Source organism: Emys orbicularis, chromosome 3 (genome assembly GCF_028017835.1).
Source record: "Emys orbicularis isolate rEmyOrb1 chromosome 3, rEmyOrb1.hap1, whole genome shotgun sequence".
Taxonomy (NCBI): domain Eukaryota; kingdom Metazoa; phylum Chordata; order Testudines; family Emydidae; genus Emys; species Emys orbicularis.
The window spans coordinates 130,777,122-130,796,703 of record NC_088685.1 but is presented as its reverse complement, the minus strand read 5'-3'; the positions used below and the strand labels follow the sequence as shown (position 1 = coordinate 130,796,703).

General features: G+C 40.7%; 1 protein-coding gene across 1 annotated transcript; it reads right to left on the bottom strand.

Annotated features, from left to right (window-relative positions):
• Positions 1-934: 934 nt before the first annotated feature.
• Positions 935-18,969, bottom strand: LOC135876347 (sulfotransferase 6B1-like). Its single transcript, XM_065401530.1, has 7 exons — positions 18,768-18,969; positions 17,519-17,664; positions 11,311-11,400; positions 10,661-10,787; positions 9,179-9,273; positions 2,495-2,651; positions 935-1,065 (listed from the first exon to the last, which is right to left on the bottom strand). The coding sequence occupies exons 1-7, from the start codon at positions 18,967-18,969 to the stop codon at positions 935-937; spliced, it is 948 nt and encodes a 315-aa protein (XP_065257602.1).
• Between the last annotated feature and the right edge of the window lie 613 nt (positions 18,970-19,582).

The following is a 19,582-nucleotide window of genomic DNA, read 5'->3' as shown; positions in this document are numbered from 1 at the left end:
GTCCTGATTTAAACTGGTGTAACCGAGAGCATAATCTGGCTCACTCTATGAATCTTCTTTATAAATCAATCCCTCTACCCTGCTGATAATCTTTGTTGATCTTATTTGAACTGCACCTAGTTTGTCAATATCTATCTAGCAATGAAGTTCTCAGAACTGAACACAATATTTCAGGCACAGTCAAGTAGAGCCACATAGAGGGGGAAATCACCTCTTTGTTTCATTAGGATTTTCCCTTTGTACTCTATACTCTGGCCATTCTAAGAATTTCTCTCTGACCCTGTATATCATCTCTTTGCACTTGTTGGTATTGTTGGCTCCAGTATTTAAACGACTGCCTAACCTTGGCATCAGGTCAGCATGCCTGGAATATTTTTCTTGTTAATAGATTTTCTGATGAATTTTAGTGTTTAGGAAAGTTGCTGAATTTACAGCCATGGAATTTACAGCCACCGCTCTGCCACCATGTCAAGGCTGATTCTCTACTCTGGCACTTCGGGTGCAGAAGGTGGGGGCCTGCAAGTATTCTAAAAATTAATACTGACCACTCCAGGCTTGTATTAAACTCCCAAGGTCACAGCTTTTCTCTGACCTTGGATGGGTAGATGCTGCCACCACCCAAGTGCAAAAAACACCTTTGAAAACACAGGAAGGTGCACTTGGGAATTCCTGGATTGGATTTTTGTGTCCCTAAGAGGTTTGTGCACATATTGGTTAATTAGCTGGTGGCAACAGCTGATTTCCTTTATTTTCTTTCTCAGCTCTTCCGTGGAAGTGGGTGAGGGGTGAAAGGGCTTGAGGCTACCGCACAGGAAGAAATTCCCAACCTTCCTGGGTTTTCAAAGGGTTTTTTTGCACTTAGATGATTTTTCCAGTGTACAAAAACAAGTGAACAAATCATACTAAGGGAAACAGTTGCATTAGATTTTGCTTTTTAGGCCTTGCAATACAATCCATATTTTATCTTTTCTCCCAGTTTAGTTCCTGCTAAACACTCTTCAAATTTTCTGTCCATTTCTTTATTCTGAGCTTCAGAGAAATGGTTCTTCCAGTCACCAATAATTCCTGCAAACATTAAAAAAATATATAATCATTTGTTAGAGAGAAAGGAGCATCACTCCTTGGTTGACGTTGTAACTAGCTTTCCATTGCAAGGCTGATTTTTGCACATCACAACCTTCACTCCCCCATCTATATCCCAAAGAATTGATCCTTTCTACTTGTGACTCTACATTTGAGGTTTGTGACTACAGGAGAATTTTTCAGCAATGTATGAAAAAGCCATTTCTAAGATGTAGGATTTTTTAAAAATACAGGTAGAGTTCTTGGTATATGTTCTTGTTCTTGTTTTGGTCATACCATATCTCAGAAATAACTGGCCCCAGAAACATCCATTTTGTTATATTCAAGAGTCATTACACTCATTTACACCAGGTGTGATTTGGCCCCAAGTCTGTAGCTTTTTTTCTTGATAAGATGGTCTTCAAACTGCAAACTAAGCATGTGTCTTGTTAGGTGTGGTGCTTATTCTTCAATAAATGTAGGGGAAGACATCAGATTCTCCATGCACACTCCACTATTAGCAGCTCCGTTCTTGTGTGCCAGCCTCAGTCTGTGGCAGCCACAGATCCTAACTCAGGGCCTGGTAATGCCCCCATGATTCATAACCCACAGAGGGGAACTTCCACACACAAATCTGATGTATTCTCTGTGGAAGGTGGGGTGAACCATCTTCATATCATCTTCCCCTTTCTCTGGAGCGCATGTGATCCACACATCAGGAGAGGTGGGCCAGTGGTGAGGCTGAGGGAGAGACAGACGTGGTCTCCCACTCAATGGACGGGATGCAGTGAAATCCCAATGAAAGATGATAGAGCCCCAGACTAATGTGAGCTACAGGTAACCCCACTGTATCTCGGAGTACTTCCTGAGCTAACCAGTGGCAGTGCCAGAGTCACTGCAGCAATTGTATTGGGCGATTTCAACTTCTGGACTGATTGTGGCACTTCTACGTTAGCCCAAGATTCCACAGCCACCAATAACAGCCAGAGAACTAGCCCAGGGACAGTCTGGCTCAACACCTATAGTTGGATGCACTCTGGATTTTGTCTTTGGCCTGGGATTGGAGGTGGATGTTACATGCTCATCACAGTGGGGGTTATCAGTGCTACTCTAGTGGCATCAGAGAGGCCTTTCCCTGGCCATCCGCCCAGCTATAAAAGGTTCCTGGATACTAGCCCAGCAAGATAGAGGTCCTGACCCACTAACCCTGGCAGAGGACTGTGCCTTCACATCACACCAGCAAGCTAGAGTTGCCAAGCCTGTGATGTCACAGAGGGCCAGGCTTTCACAACAGCCCTAAAAGATGGGATGCTGCAGCCAAGACCTCATCAGAACCTGCGCCTTCAGTTCACCCAGCCAGCTAGAGGTGCTGTGCCAGTGACGTCACTGCAAGGGACTGGTGATCATTTATAGGGAGTGTTCAGAAATGTACCTTTACGGAAGAGAATTTTCCCAAATGTTCCATGAGTTTTGGAGGATTTCTCTTTCATAGCTTTGAAGCTGCTCTTCTCTGCAACAGTCTGAATCTCTTCCTCACTCAGGGAAAACCCAAAGAAGTCAGCTATTTTTTTCAGTCCTAACGTCTGATTCTGAAAAAAAGGAAGATAAGAGTGAATATTATTGAAATAATATTCCATTTGGATCTCACCTGTGGAGTGATTATAAGAGTATCTCTGAAGGGTTCGTACTTTCACAGAGCAGAATTACTGTGAAAAATCTGCAACTACTTCCTTTTGCATCACTGAGGAACTCTAAGAGGTGTAACTTCCAGGCAGGTTCTGTACAGCGGGCCTTGTCCTGAACTCCTCACTCATGCAAGTAGGATACTTTGGCTAAACGAAGAGTGGGGTCTGTACTTTTTATATGTAGCTGTGCATACAAGTGAATAATAATAATACCTAGCACTTTTGAGCACATAATTGAGTCCAGAGAGTTTGTATCTGTTAATATTCATAGACTTCAGGTGTGCTGAAGCAAAGGGCATTGCTAAAAAATGTGTAAATAAGGATATGTCTGAATATAGAATTCTGTGCCCTTCACACACCAAATGATGGTGCATTTTGACAGATACAACAGTGAGCTGAAAGAGCTGTTCTAAGGGGATTTGACAATAGTGGACATAAAAATAATAAGAGGAAAACAAGGAGAATCAAATAAGGTAATCAAATAAGGAGCCTAGGAGCCCACCCGTCTGCATCCCTGAGAGACAGCCACCCAGACTTCTGGTATCTTAGGGAGCTGGTGAGCCTGGAAGCCCAGCTCTTCAACTGCTCACCAGATGGTCTGCCAAGGAGCCTGACTGCTGAGGATCAAGTCGCCTGAAAGCTTGGGACAACCCCAGCTCCACCACTGAGATTGCCAAGAAGCATGGGAACAGAGAGGTGGGCAGGTGGGTGAGCTAGCAGGAAAGCAGGCAGGCAGGATGGCCAATTGGCTGTCCTACCTGGTTTCCATTGAAAGTATTGAAGCAATCTACATGTTCCCACGGAACACGTAGAGTCCATCGAATCAGCATTTTCTGTTGGAAAGCTGACAACCTCTTAGAGAGACCGAGAAAGAGAGATTGCATTAGGCTTTTTCTAAATAGATTTAGTGTGGGGCCAAGGTACCACACTGCAGGCACTGAAAAAAATTAGATCACCCTGTTTTTATTTTATTTTTTTAAATAATCTCCCATACACCTTTTCCAATTTGCAGCAAGCTTTCCAGGAAAAAATCTACCCTGCCCTATGTCACAGCTGTAAAATTTCAGGTGAATGTATTTCAGGTTAGCAAGGTTGGGTGTCGGGATCACAATCAGACTGCAAACTGAACACAGTTTTTCCACTTAACCTATTATACATGTGTTTAGCGTTTCCCCATGGTCACTCCCCATATGCTTTGTGATAACTGGGCATAATAGGAAGGCATGCTAAAGACAGCCTTGATTTACAAATGGAAATTATTGTTAGATGGCTTTGTGGATTTTGTCAGTGCTTTACACACTTCATGTTACTGTAATTTAGGTTTTAATGCAATATGTAGAATACAATCCTATGCAGCTCACTCATGTGTGAGATTTGAAGAAGTCCACATTTTAGTCCACATTGGTTACATATGGCCATATCTTATTGTCCTCCATTTTGGCAGAATTTCCCACTAAAGACAATTAAAGTTTTGACTGAGTGAGGACTGAAAAACTTGGCCAGTTTTATAGTGAAGATGTTTGGTTTGAGTTTCAGAGACTCACTGCACCCACATGCCCCAGCAAAACCAGTGGGAACTGTAGATATAATCATAGAAGAATCATAGACTATTAGGGTTGGAAGAGACCTCAGGAGGTCATATTGTCCAACCCCCTGCTCAAAGCAGGACCAACACCAAACTAAATCATCCCAGCCAGGGCTTTGTCAAGCCGGGCCTTAAAAACCTCTAAGGATGGAGATTCCACCACCTCCCTAGGTAACCCATTCCAGTGCTTAACCACCCTCCTAATGAAATAGTGTTTCCTAATATCCAACCTAGACCTCCCCCACTGCAACTTGAGACTATTGCTCCTTGTTCTGTTCTCTGCCACCACTGAGAACAGCCAAGCTCCATCCTCTTTGGAACTTGTCCTTGTTGAACCTCATCAGATTTCCTTTGGCCCAATCCTCCAATTTGTCTAGGTCACTCTGGACCCTATCCCTACCCTCCAGCTTATCTACCTCTCCCCCCAGCTTAGTGTCATCCGTGAACTTGCTGAGGGTGCAATCTATCCCATCATCCAGATCATTAATAAAGATGTTGAAGAAAACCTGCCCCAGGACCAACCCCTGGGGCACTCCGCTTGATACCGGCTGCCAACTAGACATCGAGCTGTTGATCACTACCCGTTGAGCCCGACAATCTAGCCAGCTTTCTATCCACCTTATAGTCCATTCATCCAATCCATACTTTTTTAACTTGCTGGCAAGAATACTGTGGGAGACCATATGAAAAGCTTTGCTAAAGTCAAGATATATCACATCCACTGCTTTTCCCATATCCACAGAGCCAGTTTTCTCATCATAGAAGGCAATCAGGTTGGTTACGCATGACTTGCCCTTGGTGAATCCATGTTGACTGTTCCTGATCACCTTCCTCTCCTCCAAGTGCTTTAAAATGGTTTCCTTGAGGACCTGCTCCATGATTTTTCCAGGGACTGAGGTGAGGTCTGTAGTTCCCCGGGTTCTCCTTCTTCCCTTTTTTAAAGATGGGCACTATATTTGCCTTTTTCCAATCGTCCAGGACCTCCCCCAATCACCATGAGTTTTCAAAGATAATGGCCAATGGCTCTTCAATCACATCAGCTAATTCGCTCAGCACCCTCGGATGCATTAGATCTGGACCCATGGACTTGTGCATGTCCAGCTTTTCTAAATAGTCCTTAACCTGATCTTTCACCACTGAGGGCTGCTCACCTCCTCCCCATACTGTGTTGCCCAGGACAGCAGTGTGGGAGCTGACCTTGTCTGTGAAGATCAAGGCAAAAAAAGCATTGAGTACTTCAGCTTTTTCCACATCATCTGTCACTAGGTTGCCTCCCCCATTCATTAAGGTCCCACACTTTCTTTGACCTTTTTCTTGTTGCTAACATACCTGTAGAAACCCTTCTTGTTAGATGCTCAGTATTTTTTAATATTAGGCCACTGGCTCATGTTAACAGTATATGTTAAAAAAAATCTTAGGGCTAAATGAAGGCCTGGTGTAAGTGGGTGCAAATCCATTGAAAGATAATGGCGTTACACCTGCTTACAGCAAAGCTAACATTGGCTCTTGGTAATGATTTCCCCATGAAGTGGATACTATTACATGTAGGCCTTATTCATTCCAAAGTCTCTTTGTTCCTAGATTCAAGTTTCTTTGGCACCTTGATGGTCACAGAGGGTGAAATTCCACCCTGCTCGGAGGTCTTGAAACAGGACTATATGACATTTGCATCCCATTTATTTCATCATAGGGTTTAAGTAGAGATGGTTAAAAAATTTCATTTTTCAAGAAAAACTAAAAAAAAAAAAAAAAAAAGTCTCATAGAAACAAAACAAAAATAATGGTTTCCATTGAAAATTTTCACAGGGGTATATGTGTGTTAAAACAATTAATTCCTTTCCAGCTCTGTATTTAAGTGAGACTGAAGTGGTATATAGGCCTTGCATGGGCTTAGTAACTGTGTTATTAACATTAGCTATGCACTATTTCAGTATGAAGTAAAGATTCCTTTAAACAGCATTAACCTCACCCAGTGTTTTCCCCAGAAATTGAAATTGGGGGGGTGTTCGACTTTACAGGGGGTGGGTCAGAGCTGATGAGGGGTGAGACTGTCAGGGTGAAGGTGGGCTGTATGGCACCAGAGTAAAAACTGAAAAATGTTTCATGACCATTTTATTAGATTTAACTCATGTTTTAAAATCATCACACAAATTAAAGTTGGCTACTCAAGCCTTCTATGAAGCACTACATCTACATCCTTCTTGGTTTCTTGTTATAATTTTGCACAACTCTGTTAATGAACTTCTTAAATGCAATGCGTTCATCTTTGGTGGCTTCTCGTGTGTCCGGTACTTCCATTCCTTCAATTGATATGCTCATTAGTTCATTCACATGATCAGGCAGAAGGCGACTTCTTTCAGAACACAAATTCTATTCAATGAGGAAAAAGAACACTCAACTGTAGCTGTTGTGACTGGGAGTAGCAAGAGATTAATTCCTACTTCTTTCATCCCAGGAAACATAGCCTAAAGATCGGGTCGAGCTACTAGTGATGATAAAAAAAAAAGTTGAAGTCAAATCTTCATTCATTCGTTGTATAATATTCCACTCTGTGTTCAAATTCTCTATTTTGTCCTGGGCACATGGAAGCTCCATTGCTGGTAGTGCCTCACTTCATTCAACTGTCTGTGTTTTATAGGCCAGGGATCTGTAAAAGCTACGTAGAGGTTGAGTAGAATCTAGAAGTCACTGTTGTAGATTTTTAAGAATCAAGTCTGTGTACTTTTTCAGTTGTCTTAACAAACACTTCTTGTCCTCTTCACTTAAGGATTCAATATAAATGCCTTCATTAGTCAACTTCTGGACTGAAGTCTTTGCTTCTTCCAGTACTTTTTCAATGGATAGCTCTCTGATTGATCCAAATGTAGCTTCTATTGCTGGACAAAGATCTACTACTGTTATAGCAGGTGCCTGGATGGCATTGTTTAATGACCCAAATGGTTTCAACAGTTGACTTACAAGAGAGAGAATGGCAATAATCTTCTCTGAATGTAGTAGCAAAAGTAATCCACCAGCCTCACTACTTAGATCCATCCCATCTTGGTAGATACTTTCCAAAGCCAGTAATAACGGCTGGAGTAATGTTAAGACAACAGCCAAGGATCGCTCATGAGAAAGCCAGAGAGTTTTCCCAGATTGGTCTAATTTGAACTTCAGTCCCAGTATATCTTCTATATTTTCCAAGATATTCAGTCTTTTTGGACCCTTGCTGAAAAAAATATAATGAAGATATTAAATTTATAGCTTTTTTAATATCTTTTGAAGAGTCTGCAGCTCATACTAGCACTAGTTAGAGTAGATGGCCTCTGCAGTGTGTATAGGAGAGATTAGGTTTACACTTTTCTCTGAGCAAAGCTTATACTCCACCATGTCTTCCAGAGAAGTTTGCAGCTCTATCAAATGCACAAGCAGCCATCTGTTTTGGGTTCAACTGACAAGCATTTAACTCTTCTAAGATGTGGGTTGTCACAGATGCAGCCGATGTGTCTTCTATAACTTGAACATCTAGAAATGCATCTACTGGCCTACCACTGACATCAAGATAACGTACACAATGACTTAATACTTGATGCCCATTTGCATCAGTGCATTCATCAGCCATGTATGCAAATTTTTTGAATGTGGTGAGAGAGTTCTTCACATTTTCAACTGTTGAGTCTTTCACTGTTGCACCACATGCTTCTAGCCAGTCAGTTGAGTTTCTTGCAGAAAGATAGTGAGCATTTGCTGGTCTTGTTCGGAACCAGTGTTCAACTTCAGGATGAACAAGTGACAATGCACTTAACATTGGCCTCCAGTTTGTAGTGTGTGGTATCTCTTGCTTAAATAGAAAGTAGGATGCCACAGCCATGTTTGTTCACATGAACTGTGTTGTGTCTCCAGCATTCTTAACAGCCTCATTAACACTCACCGGTGTTGTCCTTGGTCAGTGGAGACTCAGAGTTCAGAGGTGCTTTCATGTGAGTTTACCTCCCAGGTGGGGGGCAAGAAGGCACCTTGCTCGTTCCTCCAGCTGCTCACTGTTCGCTCTGGCCACTGTTCACTCCATTGCTCAGTTGCCAATGGCCCTGCACCGTCACCTTCTGCTGCCACCTGCCACTGCGACCTCTGCAAATTGGTCTCTTGAGGTTCCACCCAGCTCTCAGTGATTTCAGCTGAGCTCTCAGTGGGGGAACCTCGCTGCTAGTGCAGACTGGGCTGTCTCTTCCACAGAAACACTGTCCCACAGCAGGTCATTATCAGTGATTTCAGCTGTAGTGGTCACTTAACAAAACAAAAGACTATCGATGGATCCTAATCAGCTCTGTCTTTAAACAGTGGAGAGGGGCAGGTCAAATAGTACTTGAGACTCAGGCAGACCATCAAGCAAAACACCTATCCCCACCCTCTTTCTTGATGCCCTCAATCAGCACAGGCTAAGTACAGTTCTACTGCCCTTTACTCATACAATAAAAATAACATTTCGTTACCCCTGCCCCCTCGCATTCAAGTGATTTGTAACCCAACCAAAATCTATCACTTGGGCAACACAGCTCTGTTTGCTGGATACCTAGGTAGATAAAAAACAAAAGCTGTATAAGGAAGCTAGTCTATGTTTATACTTTTCAAATCTATTATACTTTTTCAGATACACGTATGTTTATACTTTTCAAATCTATTATACTTTTTCAGATACACGTATTTTATCATACACTTTATATGCTTTTAAAGTGTGTATTAATATTTCAATTTCAATTCAAATTTCTGAACAATCACTAAATTGGTAACACTGCATATAACTAGTTCACAAAACTGGGGGGTGGGTGTTGGGGAATTTCGGGGGAGAGGGGGGTTCAGGGAAATCCACCTCTTTCAGCTCTTCATAGGTTATCGCCATAACCTTTTCATCATCCATATGCTTGTTCCATTCAACTAAATAATCAAAATAGGAGCCCCGGGACACTGGAGGAAAAAAACCAGAAAAACAGAATGATTCAATAATAATGAGGTAAAGATTAATTGCGACAGGGGACATGAACTCCTTTTATAGGCTTAGGCTGACTTCTTGGTATCAGACAGGGTTTTGAGGTGAGGACTACAGTAATGCATTTTGCCACTGCTCTTCTGAACAGGAGCCATAAGTGTTCCTTCCATCTGATGGCTAGTACTGGCCACTAATGGAGGAGCACATATCTGCTAGGTGGAAAGGACTAAACACCCTTTTAACCACCTTAGGGACATAGCGTAGATTTTAGAAGCTGGAAAGCTAGCCAGCTGAACATTCCAGTGCACATCCTGTCTCACTGCTGGCTGGGTCGAAAAGGAGTCTTTCCTTTGCACTGATCCCAACTACAACTGAGTGAGCGATGGATTTTTTTGGTTCAGACAGTGAACTAAAAAATTCAAAAAAGAATCTTGTTTGATTTGAACCAATAACAATTTTTTAATTTTTTTGTTGAATCAAAAAAATAGAAAAAAATTAGTTTAGAAGCAACCAAAATGTTTCACTTGACTCCAAACAAATTTTATTTTGAATTATTCACTTTGATTCAGACATTTTAGGTGCTTTTCACCCTTTTGTTGTAATTTAAAAGTGAAATGCCATTTTGAATAGAAAAGTTGAACCAAATATTTCAAACTGAAACAGTCAAAGTGAAATGATTCAGAATGATTGAAACAAAATGTTTCCTCTGTTTAGAAATTTTGTTTCTAAAATTACAAAATTTAAATTCTAAAATTTAGTTTCAAACAAAACTATTTATCAAATTCAACCTGAAATCAGCAAACATTTTTGGCCCCCCAAAAAACAATTAGTTGAAAATATTTCGCTCACCTCTATTCTCAAGACTTTTCGCCTTTTACCCAGTAAATGAATTCAGCTTATGCATACATTAACAGAAAGAAAAGTTATAGGGTGAAGTTGGTTTGAGTTGGTATATTGGGTTTGGATTTCTAGGCCAGCATGCGTATGTCTATTTTAATAAGTTTAGGCATAGTTGGTAATATAATTCATATTTAATTTCCAAAATCTGTGTTTCAGATTATATAAGATTCAGGGTAATGGTGGTCAGGCCATAAGAGCTTACATGACCTACTCAAGATCACAGAGGGAGTCAGTGTCCACAAATAAATTATCTCTTGATTTCAGGGGTCACAGTCTGATTTCAATTACATCATTTATAAATCTAGAATAACTTTATGACCAAGAAGTTTTCTTGAATTATAACAGTACAACTGAGATCAGAATCTGCCCTACGTCTTCCTGAATCCCAGTGCCCAGTTTTGCCAGTGCACTAATTAATCAGAATAGCTAAAAAAAAATAAAAAAAAACAGAAAAACAGAGTGTACATTTTCCATGCATAAAAGCTGTAAAATACTCATCCCATGAGCTGAAGGAGGGAAGTGGAGGCATATTGTTGTGAAAATGGAAGTAAGATACAGCAGTGTCTTTTGGATTTCGAACCACCAGCAGTATCTAAAAAACATAAGTAAATGAATTATTTGTTTAAAGGTTGAAAGTCGATACAAAAAAGTTTTTAATTTTCCTAGCACAATGAGCACTATAGGAATACAAATAATTAGGTAAGAAAAAGTTTTATTTGTTTAACAATCACAGCAGCAGTAGAATCAGTTTAAATAATTTTACCTTATTTGAAAAATAAGGAATGGCAAAGCTCATTAACAGAATATTTCTGCTGAAATGATAGCAGAGAAACAGTAAACATTTAAATTGTCAGCATTAGGTTTCAGTGTTCATGCACCATGTAGATGAATGGGGCCAGTTTACTCCCAGCCTAAAGCTATTCTTTCAGCTGTTTGCTGTCCCAGTACATAACACTGTATCAGTTCACATGCAGAAATCTTATCTTCACAACTATAAAAGTTAGATGGAATCATAGAAAACACAAGGCCCTGCATATAACATAGAGGAAAACCAAACTGGTCTGAAAATGCCATTACAGTTGGTATTTTCTACAATACTGTAAATGAGGACTTACCTTGGCCTTGCTTTTGAAAACAGATTTCGGCAGGACTTGAGGAGGGAGATGTGTTATTATGATTCTTCTGAAAGGTAATTCCTTCATCCTCTTTAAATAAAATTGGAAAGAAACATAGAATTAAATAGTCTCTTTAATAGAATGTTATCTTTTTAAGAATTATTTGTTTTAAAGAATTAGACTTAACAGGAAATAATATTTCTTTCAGCCAATCCAGAGGGTGACTATTTCACTACCATTAATATACAGCAGAATCTAAGACAAATTAGCATTAATTTTTCCAAGTCCTTCTTGAATCCCTCATTTCTTTCAAACTTTAACTACCATGCTCCCAATTATGAATGTTCCTCTAATGCAGTGGTCCCCACCCTTTTTGTGGCCAATAGCACATTCATGTTTTCAGAAGAGTGTGGCGGGCGTCAACAATTTTTCAAGGCTTATTTTGCATTTGTACATTAAATAATACCAAAAAATCATATTTAATATTACATAATATATGAATCCATAAGATAAAAAAGGTAATTTTATATGTAAAAAGTATTAATTAAATTATCCGGCAATTACTCTTTCACTTTACCATGTGAATTTGCTCTTTTTTATCTACCTGCAAGAAAAATTTAGGAGTTTTTACAAAATAAATATCATAAACAGTTTTCATCTTATTTATTTTATAAAAGTAAAACATTGTTGAACTGCTGGTCCAAATATATTTATTATTCTTACTTTAACATATATAGCCAGTTATGGTGAATTAAAAAATATTCTTTGTATTGTTACTTGTATCTGGATTTCAATAAACAAACAAACAAATATGAAAAAAAGTTAAACACAAGTTAATCATACACACTCATCAACACTTAATGGAAAATAGGTATCATTAATTCACGTGGTTTTTCTAATAATGTCAGTGTGATTTTTGGCACTGCATTTCTTCAGCCAATTTTTCGTAGTTGGGAGAGTAGGATGATATTCCCATTCGTAAGCAATCGTCAAGATGGGCATCTGTAAGCCGAGATCTGTATTTTGATTTTATGATGTTCATTGTTGAAAACAAAACTTCGCATAGATAAGTGGAACTGAAATAAGATTTTATTTTGTATGCTACATTTTTTAAGGCAGGAAACTTTTTTTGGTCAACCAGATTCCAAAAGTTTTCATCTGTTGCACAGGATTTTAGAACAATATCATTTTGAAGATCCAAAATCTCCAGTTCCACTTCTTCTGTTTTTACTTGAATGAGACTTGCAATTGATGTAGCCATTTCTGTTACCTCTATTTGGCAAGTAAAAAGATTCATAAGAAAGGCAACTACAGGCTCAATGATGGTGAACTGTTGAAATCTCTTTTCAAATTGTTCCAGAAGTGTTCGAATGTGGATAACAAATGGTGATGGGTTAAAATCACTGTCACATACCATTTTCTTCATACTTGGGAAATGTACGAGAGACTTCGTCTTCATATGTGACATCCACAAGATCAGTTTTGCTTTGAATGATTTTACAGAACCTATCATTTGAGCCACATGTTTGTCTTTTCCCTCGAGCTCAAGATTTAAAATGTTCAATTTGTCAGTGATGTCGGCAAGAAAAGCCAAGTCCATTAACCAGCTGGAGTCTTCTAGTTGCTCGAAGTTCTGATTTGTGGACTTCAGAAATTCTTTGATCTCTTCAATTAGACTTAAAAAACGTGCAAGAACTTTACCTTTGCTCAGCCATCATACTTCTGTGTGCAAGATAAGATCAGATTGATTATCATCAACATCTTCCAACAGGGCCTTAAAAAGTCGGTGTTGCAAAGGTTTTGCTCAAATAGAGTTAATTATTTTAATAACGACATTCATGACATGTTGAAAAGAAAGAACTTGGACGCACAAAGCTTCTGGGTGGATAATGCAATGATAAGACATAAAGTTCGGAAAGGATTCATTCTTCTTGCAGAGTGCAATGAATCCACTGGCGCTGCCCATCATTGCTGGTGCCTCATCAGTGGTGATCGCAGACAGCTTGTGTAGTGGCATACTAATTGATGTTGCGTATGATTTGAATAAATTATAGATGTCCTCACCCTTTGTTCGCCCTTTCATAGGCAATACTTTTAGTAACTCTTCTTTTACAGTGAAGTCACTAAATACCATCCTCACCATAACTGTCAACTGCGCTGTATCTGATATATCTGTCGACTCATCGAACTGCAGTGAAAACCAGTCACATATTTCCAAGTCATCCTTTAGCTGAGTTTGCATGTCGCTTAAAATTGCATGTATCCTCCTAGTAACTGTGTTGTCTGATAACTGCAAGTCTTGTATTGCCAACAAAATCTCACGCTTGTTAGGAAATCCTTGAAACAGGCAATCAGCACCCGTCAAAAATGCTTCCTTCAACAATTCACCATCTTGAAAGGGTTTTTTTCTTCTTTGCGAGCAGATGAGCAATTTTAAAGGAAGCAATAATAGCACTTTTAGACTTTACCACTTGTCTAGTGAAAACAGATAGCTGGGCAGATAGGTTTGATTTGAGTTGATTAATTTTCTTCTTTCTCAACTCAGATTTAAGTGGATGGCTAATGTCAAAAGAGCTGTGATTAGTTTGGAAATGGCGTTGGACATTATGTTTTTTCGGCACTGTAACAGTACCACCGCACAATAAGCAAACACATTTCCCTTTATTTTCAATAAAACAATAGGATTCTTCCCACTCTGCGTTGAAATAATACGTATGTTGTCTTTTATTTGAACCACTCATTTTGGGGCAAAATGTTAAAAAAATAATAAATCACAAAGCACAAGAAAACAGCAGTATCAGTGCAGCGGAAGAATACTCAGATACAGGTCGGCTCCAGGCATCAGCGGAGCAAGCACGTGCCTGGAGCGGCACATGCTAAGGGGCGGCATTTTGTCCGTTCTTGGGACGGCTGAGACCGAGTGGGGTGTTTTTTTTTTTTTTTTCTGCTTCGGCAGTCCGAGCCGCTTTTTTGCAGTTCTGGGCAGCGCAGAGAGAAGCTGGAGAGAAGCCGCGGCCCCGTGCCTGCCTGGGACAGAGAACACCGGCACCCGCATCCTGCAGCCCCGGAGTTCTCTCTCCCCGGCAGGCGTAGGGCCGCAGCTTCTCCCCCCGCTGGGCACTACTTTTCACACCGTGTCACTAGGCGGACGCACATAAATGCCCCGGCGGGCGCCATGGCGTCCACGGGCACCACGTTGCGGACCACTGCTCTAATGCTCTCTAGTGAATGTGGTCCCATGTATGTTGCTCCTCCAGAGAAAATACGGTGCAAGACCCTGTTCTAACAGAATTTCCAGCCTGACTAGAAATAGGGGGCCTGTTCTTTTGAGATGTCCAGCTGAGTTTAGGCAGAACCAGTGATACACTCATTATCTAATGGCTGACAATAAGCACTTCTCCAGAACCTCTTAGACATTCAGATAAACAGACCTAGCAAACCACTCTGCAATAGCACCTTCTAGTGACTCCCAGTAAGGGTGCATCTGCTGACATCTATGGCGTGGCTTTGTGGCTTAGCAGATGGATAAAGCAGTACTGGTATTCAGGAGACCAGAGAGTTTGTGTGCAAGTCATTTCTCCACTCTGTGCCTCAGTTTTACCTTCCATAAAATGGGGATAATGATACTTACCTCCTTTGTAAAGTGCTTTGAGAGCTACTGATTAAAAGAGCTATATAGGAGCATGGTATTATTATGCGTGTCTAATCAGTATCTTTCTATAGTTCCAAAAAGACAGGTCACCATATCACAAAAATCAGCATCATAGCTAGGGCCCTACCAAATTCATGGTCTCCCCCGTGAAATCGGAATAGTATAAGATAAAAAGACCCAAAAGACCAGATTTTATGGGGGGAGACCAGACGTCACGGTCTGTGACATGTTTTAGGTAGGGCCCTAATCGTAGCTCTGTCTAATTGTCCTTAGAGATGGGAAATACAGTTCAAACAGAATAAAAGCCAACCTAAAACTTTAACCAAACCCTTTTTTTTCAGTTTGATAAAGTGAAATGAAAGGGGTGGCTAAAGCATGCTACTAGGAATCAGGAGACTGGGTTCTTCCCGTTCTGGCTCCGTCACAGACTTCCCGTGCTACCACTTTGGGATCAAGGAGAGACAATGTGGCAGTGGGAGGAGAAGTGTTAGTTGAAGACTAGTGAGCTGATGTTGGGAGTGTTTTGGATGGATGAGAGAAAGAAAGGTGGAGGAGGATGGAATACGGGAAATGGGGAAAGCTGAAGGGGGAAAGAAGTGGATTTTTCAAAACAATTCAGATTAATCTGAATGAGCATCTAATGGACCTGGAGACAGGATGATGTCCCTGTTACTACAGCAGAGCCTTCTAGGTCAGGGTTTGAGATGCATTGACAGGACAGGGTGAAGATGTTTGCATTGCTTGTGTTATGAGAGCTTTTTGGCCAAACAGAGGGCCCTATAAGATGAAGTCATCGATATAACACCTTTCTCAGGCAATAAAATCAGTTACTTACAGAAATGATAAAATAAAAGCACACACAAATTCTGTCCACAGGGAGCGTACAAGGTATATCAATCAGCTGTTCAGCAGCTGCAGATTCAGTGAGCTTTGTACTGGTGTTAGAGGTTGTTCATCTAGGATTAATCACTTATCTCTTGAATTTTTGCTCCTCTTGATCTCTATATTTGACAATGAATGAAACTCCTCCTTATGACATGGGAAGTAATATTTGTCCAGTAATTGTTATTCATTCATGCTCCGACTATCCCTTTTTATTTACTCATTGACCTGCACATGTATCCCTAATGTTTGGGCGTTTTTGCCCATAGACAGCTCAGAAAAGCCACAGAACGAGAGGAAGCATAGATCCAAATATCTCTGCTGCAGTTCTGGCTTCCCACCAGATTTATGGACTGGTCATGCTGCCAGCCAGGGGCGGCTCCAGGCACCAGCGCAGTAAACAGGTGCTTGAGGCGGCCAACGGAAACGGGCAGCATGTCCGGCTCTTCGGCAGCAATTCCGCGGCGAGTTCCTCGATCCCTCTCAGAGGTAAGGCCCTGCTGCCGAATTGCCACCGAAGAATGAAGTGGCAGCAGTAGAGCTACCACCCATCGTGGCTTTTTTCGATCGCGGCTTCTTCTTTTTTTTCCGCCGCTTGGGGCGGCAAAACGCTGGAGCCAGCCCTGCTGCCAGCAGTAGATACGCGGAAGCAGGAAGGGGTTCAGGGGCAGGTCCACCCAGATAGTTGATATGGTCCCTCAGTTTCACCATATGTGTCCCCAAAAGTATCAGTGTTCCCTTCACACCCCTCCCCGCCCTCACTCTTGGGCAGATTACTACTGCTGTCTTCTGTGGGAGAGCTGTGCATGGGCCCAGGGTTAGCACCCTGCTGTGTTTACCCCCTCAGTCTGCTCTTAGTTTTGGCCCTAACACCATTCAGTGTTATTTAATGTCCTTTTCCTGCAATAGATGAATGCAATACCAAATCTTGATCTTGCCTCTCTGTGAGTGTGGAGCCCTTCCACGGCTCTATGGCCCATCTAGATCTGTGGAGCAGTGCAGAGATTGAAAGGGGAAGACCCTCAAGGGCAGCAGCCATAGAACTATTCCCTACTACCCTTTTCTCCGAAGGCAGACTCTGAGTGCTCTCCCATTGCCTCCCCCAGTAACTCTGAAATAAGGGGAGGGATCTCTCCAGCTGAGTGAAATCCTGGGAAACTGTGATGCAGAAAATCAACCCTGGAGCTGACTGCGAATTTAAAAAGGAGCTGTTAGCAACCAGAATGGGAGACTCCTAGGCCAAAGACTACTAGGCCATTTTCTATCATGGAAAATTAAATGGAGAGGGGGTAACAGAAACTCCCCTAAACCCCTAGTCCCATTCACAATTGCCTGTTTTGGGGTGGAGGGTCTCAAATCCCTCCTCTCCACATAGTCAGCTCTATGGGGACAGTAGTAGTGCAAAGGAGAGGGAGAGCGACAGATCAGGATTTAAGGAAACCCAGTGGTGTGGAGGTCATTATCATGAATTCTCCACCCCTTGTCTGAACTTCCATGGTTTATAGTCATAGACTGGCTAAGCAAATGCACTGCACCCTGATTGTGCTGACCTGATCACACCTTGGGGGAGGTAAGAGTCCTCCATAGCCTGTAAAATTCAGCCATTACATTTTATCAATTCTTAAATATGTCAAACAGTTCATATTAACATTTCTAATATTATCCTGTGCTGACCTTAAATGTCTCTGGATCCCCATATTCTAGACGTAGAAATACAGATAATTCATTTGTAATATTAATTCTCTCATTAATTTCCTCCTCTGTATATTTTGCAGCTGTAATTTCCAAGTCATTTAGGACTTGATCAACCCAGTTAGTACCTGAAACAAAAGAGAAACTGGTTTAAAGACTATGGAAGTGAAAATTGTCACAAGTGTTGAATGTATTTAGTTGCAAATACCTGTTTATGATATCAATTATTGTGCAAGAAAAAAACATTAACATTCATGGATAGTAGCTAACTAAACTGAAATCTTACTTTGATACAGGAATATTTTCCTGTTGTATATGACACAAGCTATGAGTGAACAGAAGTGTCATATAATTGGGCTAAATAATCTGTCAACAAACAGGAACTGTCCTGTTTGTGAAGCTCATAGTTCTTTACGACTAACCATTAGGTTATAATTCACTAAATTAAAAACCATGTTCTCTGGGTGAATTCATGTCACAGATAAATGCAGGCACCACCATTGTCACTGACTAGGCTCCTACTTGCCAATCCAGGGTAAGCCATTAGTACTAGTTGGACCAAAAGCAAAATATAGAATATTGACTTCTAAAAAGAAGAAATCAATTTGGGGGAAATGGACAGAAACACTTGTGATCACAGTTATGTGAAATCTGGATACGCTCATATCCGTGAGTCACATTGTGTTTTTTCTCACATTTCAGTTGTGTAAATTTGGAATCATTCTATTGGCTTCAATTGAGTGTTTGCAGATTTACAGCAGTGCAACTGACAGCAGAATTTGATCCAATTTTTCCATATGAGACTTGCTCAATTAATAAGTGAAGGAATTGTTTTTCGAAGCACCAGCCCTTCAAACTCAGTCAAGCTGTCTTCTTCTCAGCTCATTCATCATCACAATGCAAAATATTAGTAAAGGTTTGTCGTCTGCATTGAATCAGATCTACAATGAGACACAGGAACATTTTCTCTACATTGATAAACGCTGGACATACAGTTACTTAAAATGTAAATATTCAAAGGCAGAAGAAAGAAATTGACAGACATTAATGGCCGAAATTATTATTCTCACCTCATTCATCTGAACAATCCCTAATACAATATCTTTATGATGGACAGCATTTACTATAAACTGCAGCCCCATATAATCATTGCATTAAATACTGCCTAATCATTCATAACTACTGTATAACATTTCACATTTAGTTTTTGTAACAAGCTAGCAATAGTCACCACTTTTAGGGTATCCTGCTAGGATCACATCATCACTCCTGGCTTCAAAAGAATCAAGAACTTGCAAAGTTTCCGGGTTGCACAAAGCAGCAGGGCACAAAATTCCCTTATAGGAAAATAGGAGGTCTTCAGGAGCTCTCTTTTCACTATCAGCCAATATCTTATCCAGATATTCAACTACTGTCTTCCTGCTCTTATCCATGTTTGTGAAACTCTCTATTCAGAGAGACTGAAACACAGGCTGTCTTTTAGTGAAATAATTGTGGTTGTGATGTATGGTGTAATTTAATGGTACATGACACTCCCTTGGGCATGAAGGTAAATGTTACTGATTAATTTGGAGTGTTTGAGATTGAAAGGGGCTGTGGCCTTATGTACTGAGCTTTCTAAATATCTGGAACTATAAGCATCCCAGAGAAACACACACTGCACTTTGCATGCAGTAGTTCCCACCTGAGTCAAGGGAAGTTTTCAGATACTCAACAATTTTGAAAATCAGGCCATTTATTTAAGTAGCTATAATATGGATTGAGGATACCATTTGAAAACACAGACCCTTGCTCAGTATATTATAGTTACGCTACAGTTTTCTTATGCTTCATACAATCTTTTACACATATCAGCTACCTGTGCTACAACCACACCTTGACTTGCAGTGTACCCCAAAATCTCACGCCAGGATCTATATCTTGGTTTGAAACAGCAGGCCACAGCAATTGTTAGTACAAGTATAGTCTGACACCTAGTGGTTTTACAAAAAGAACTAGTGGATAAAATTAGTGATATAACTAAGGCCTGGTCTACACTGGGGGGGG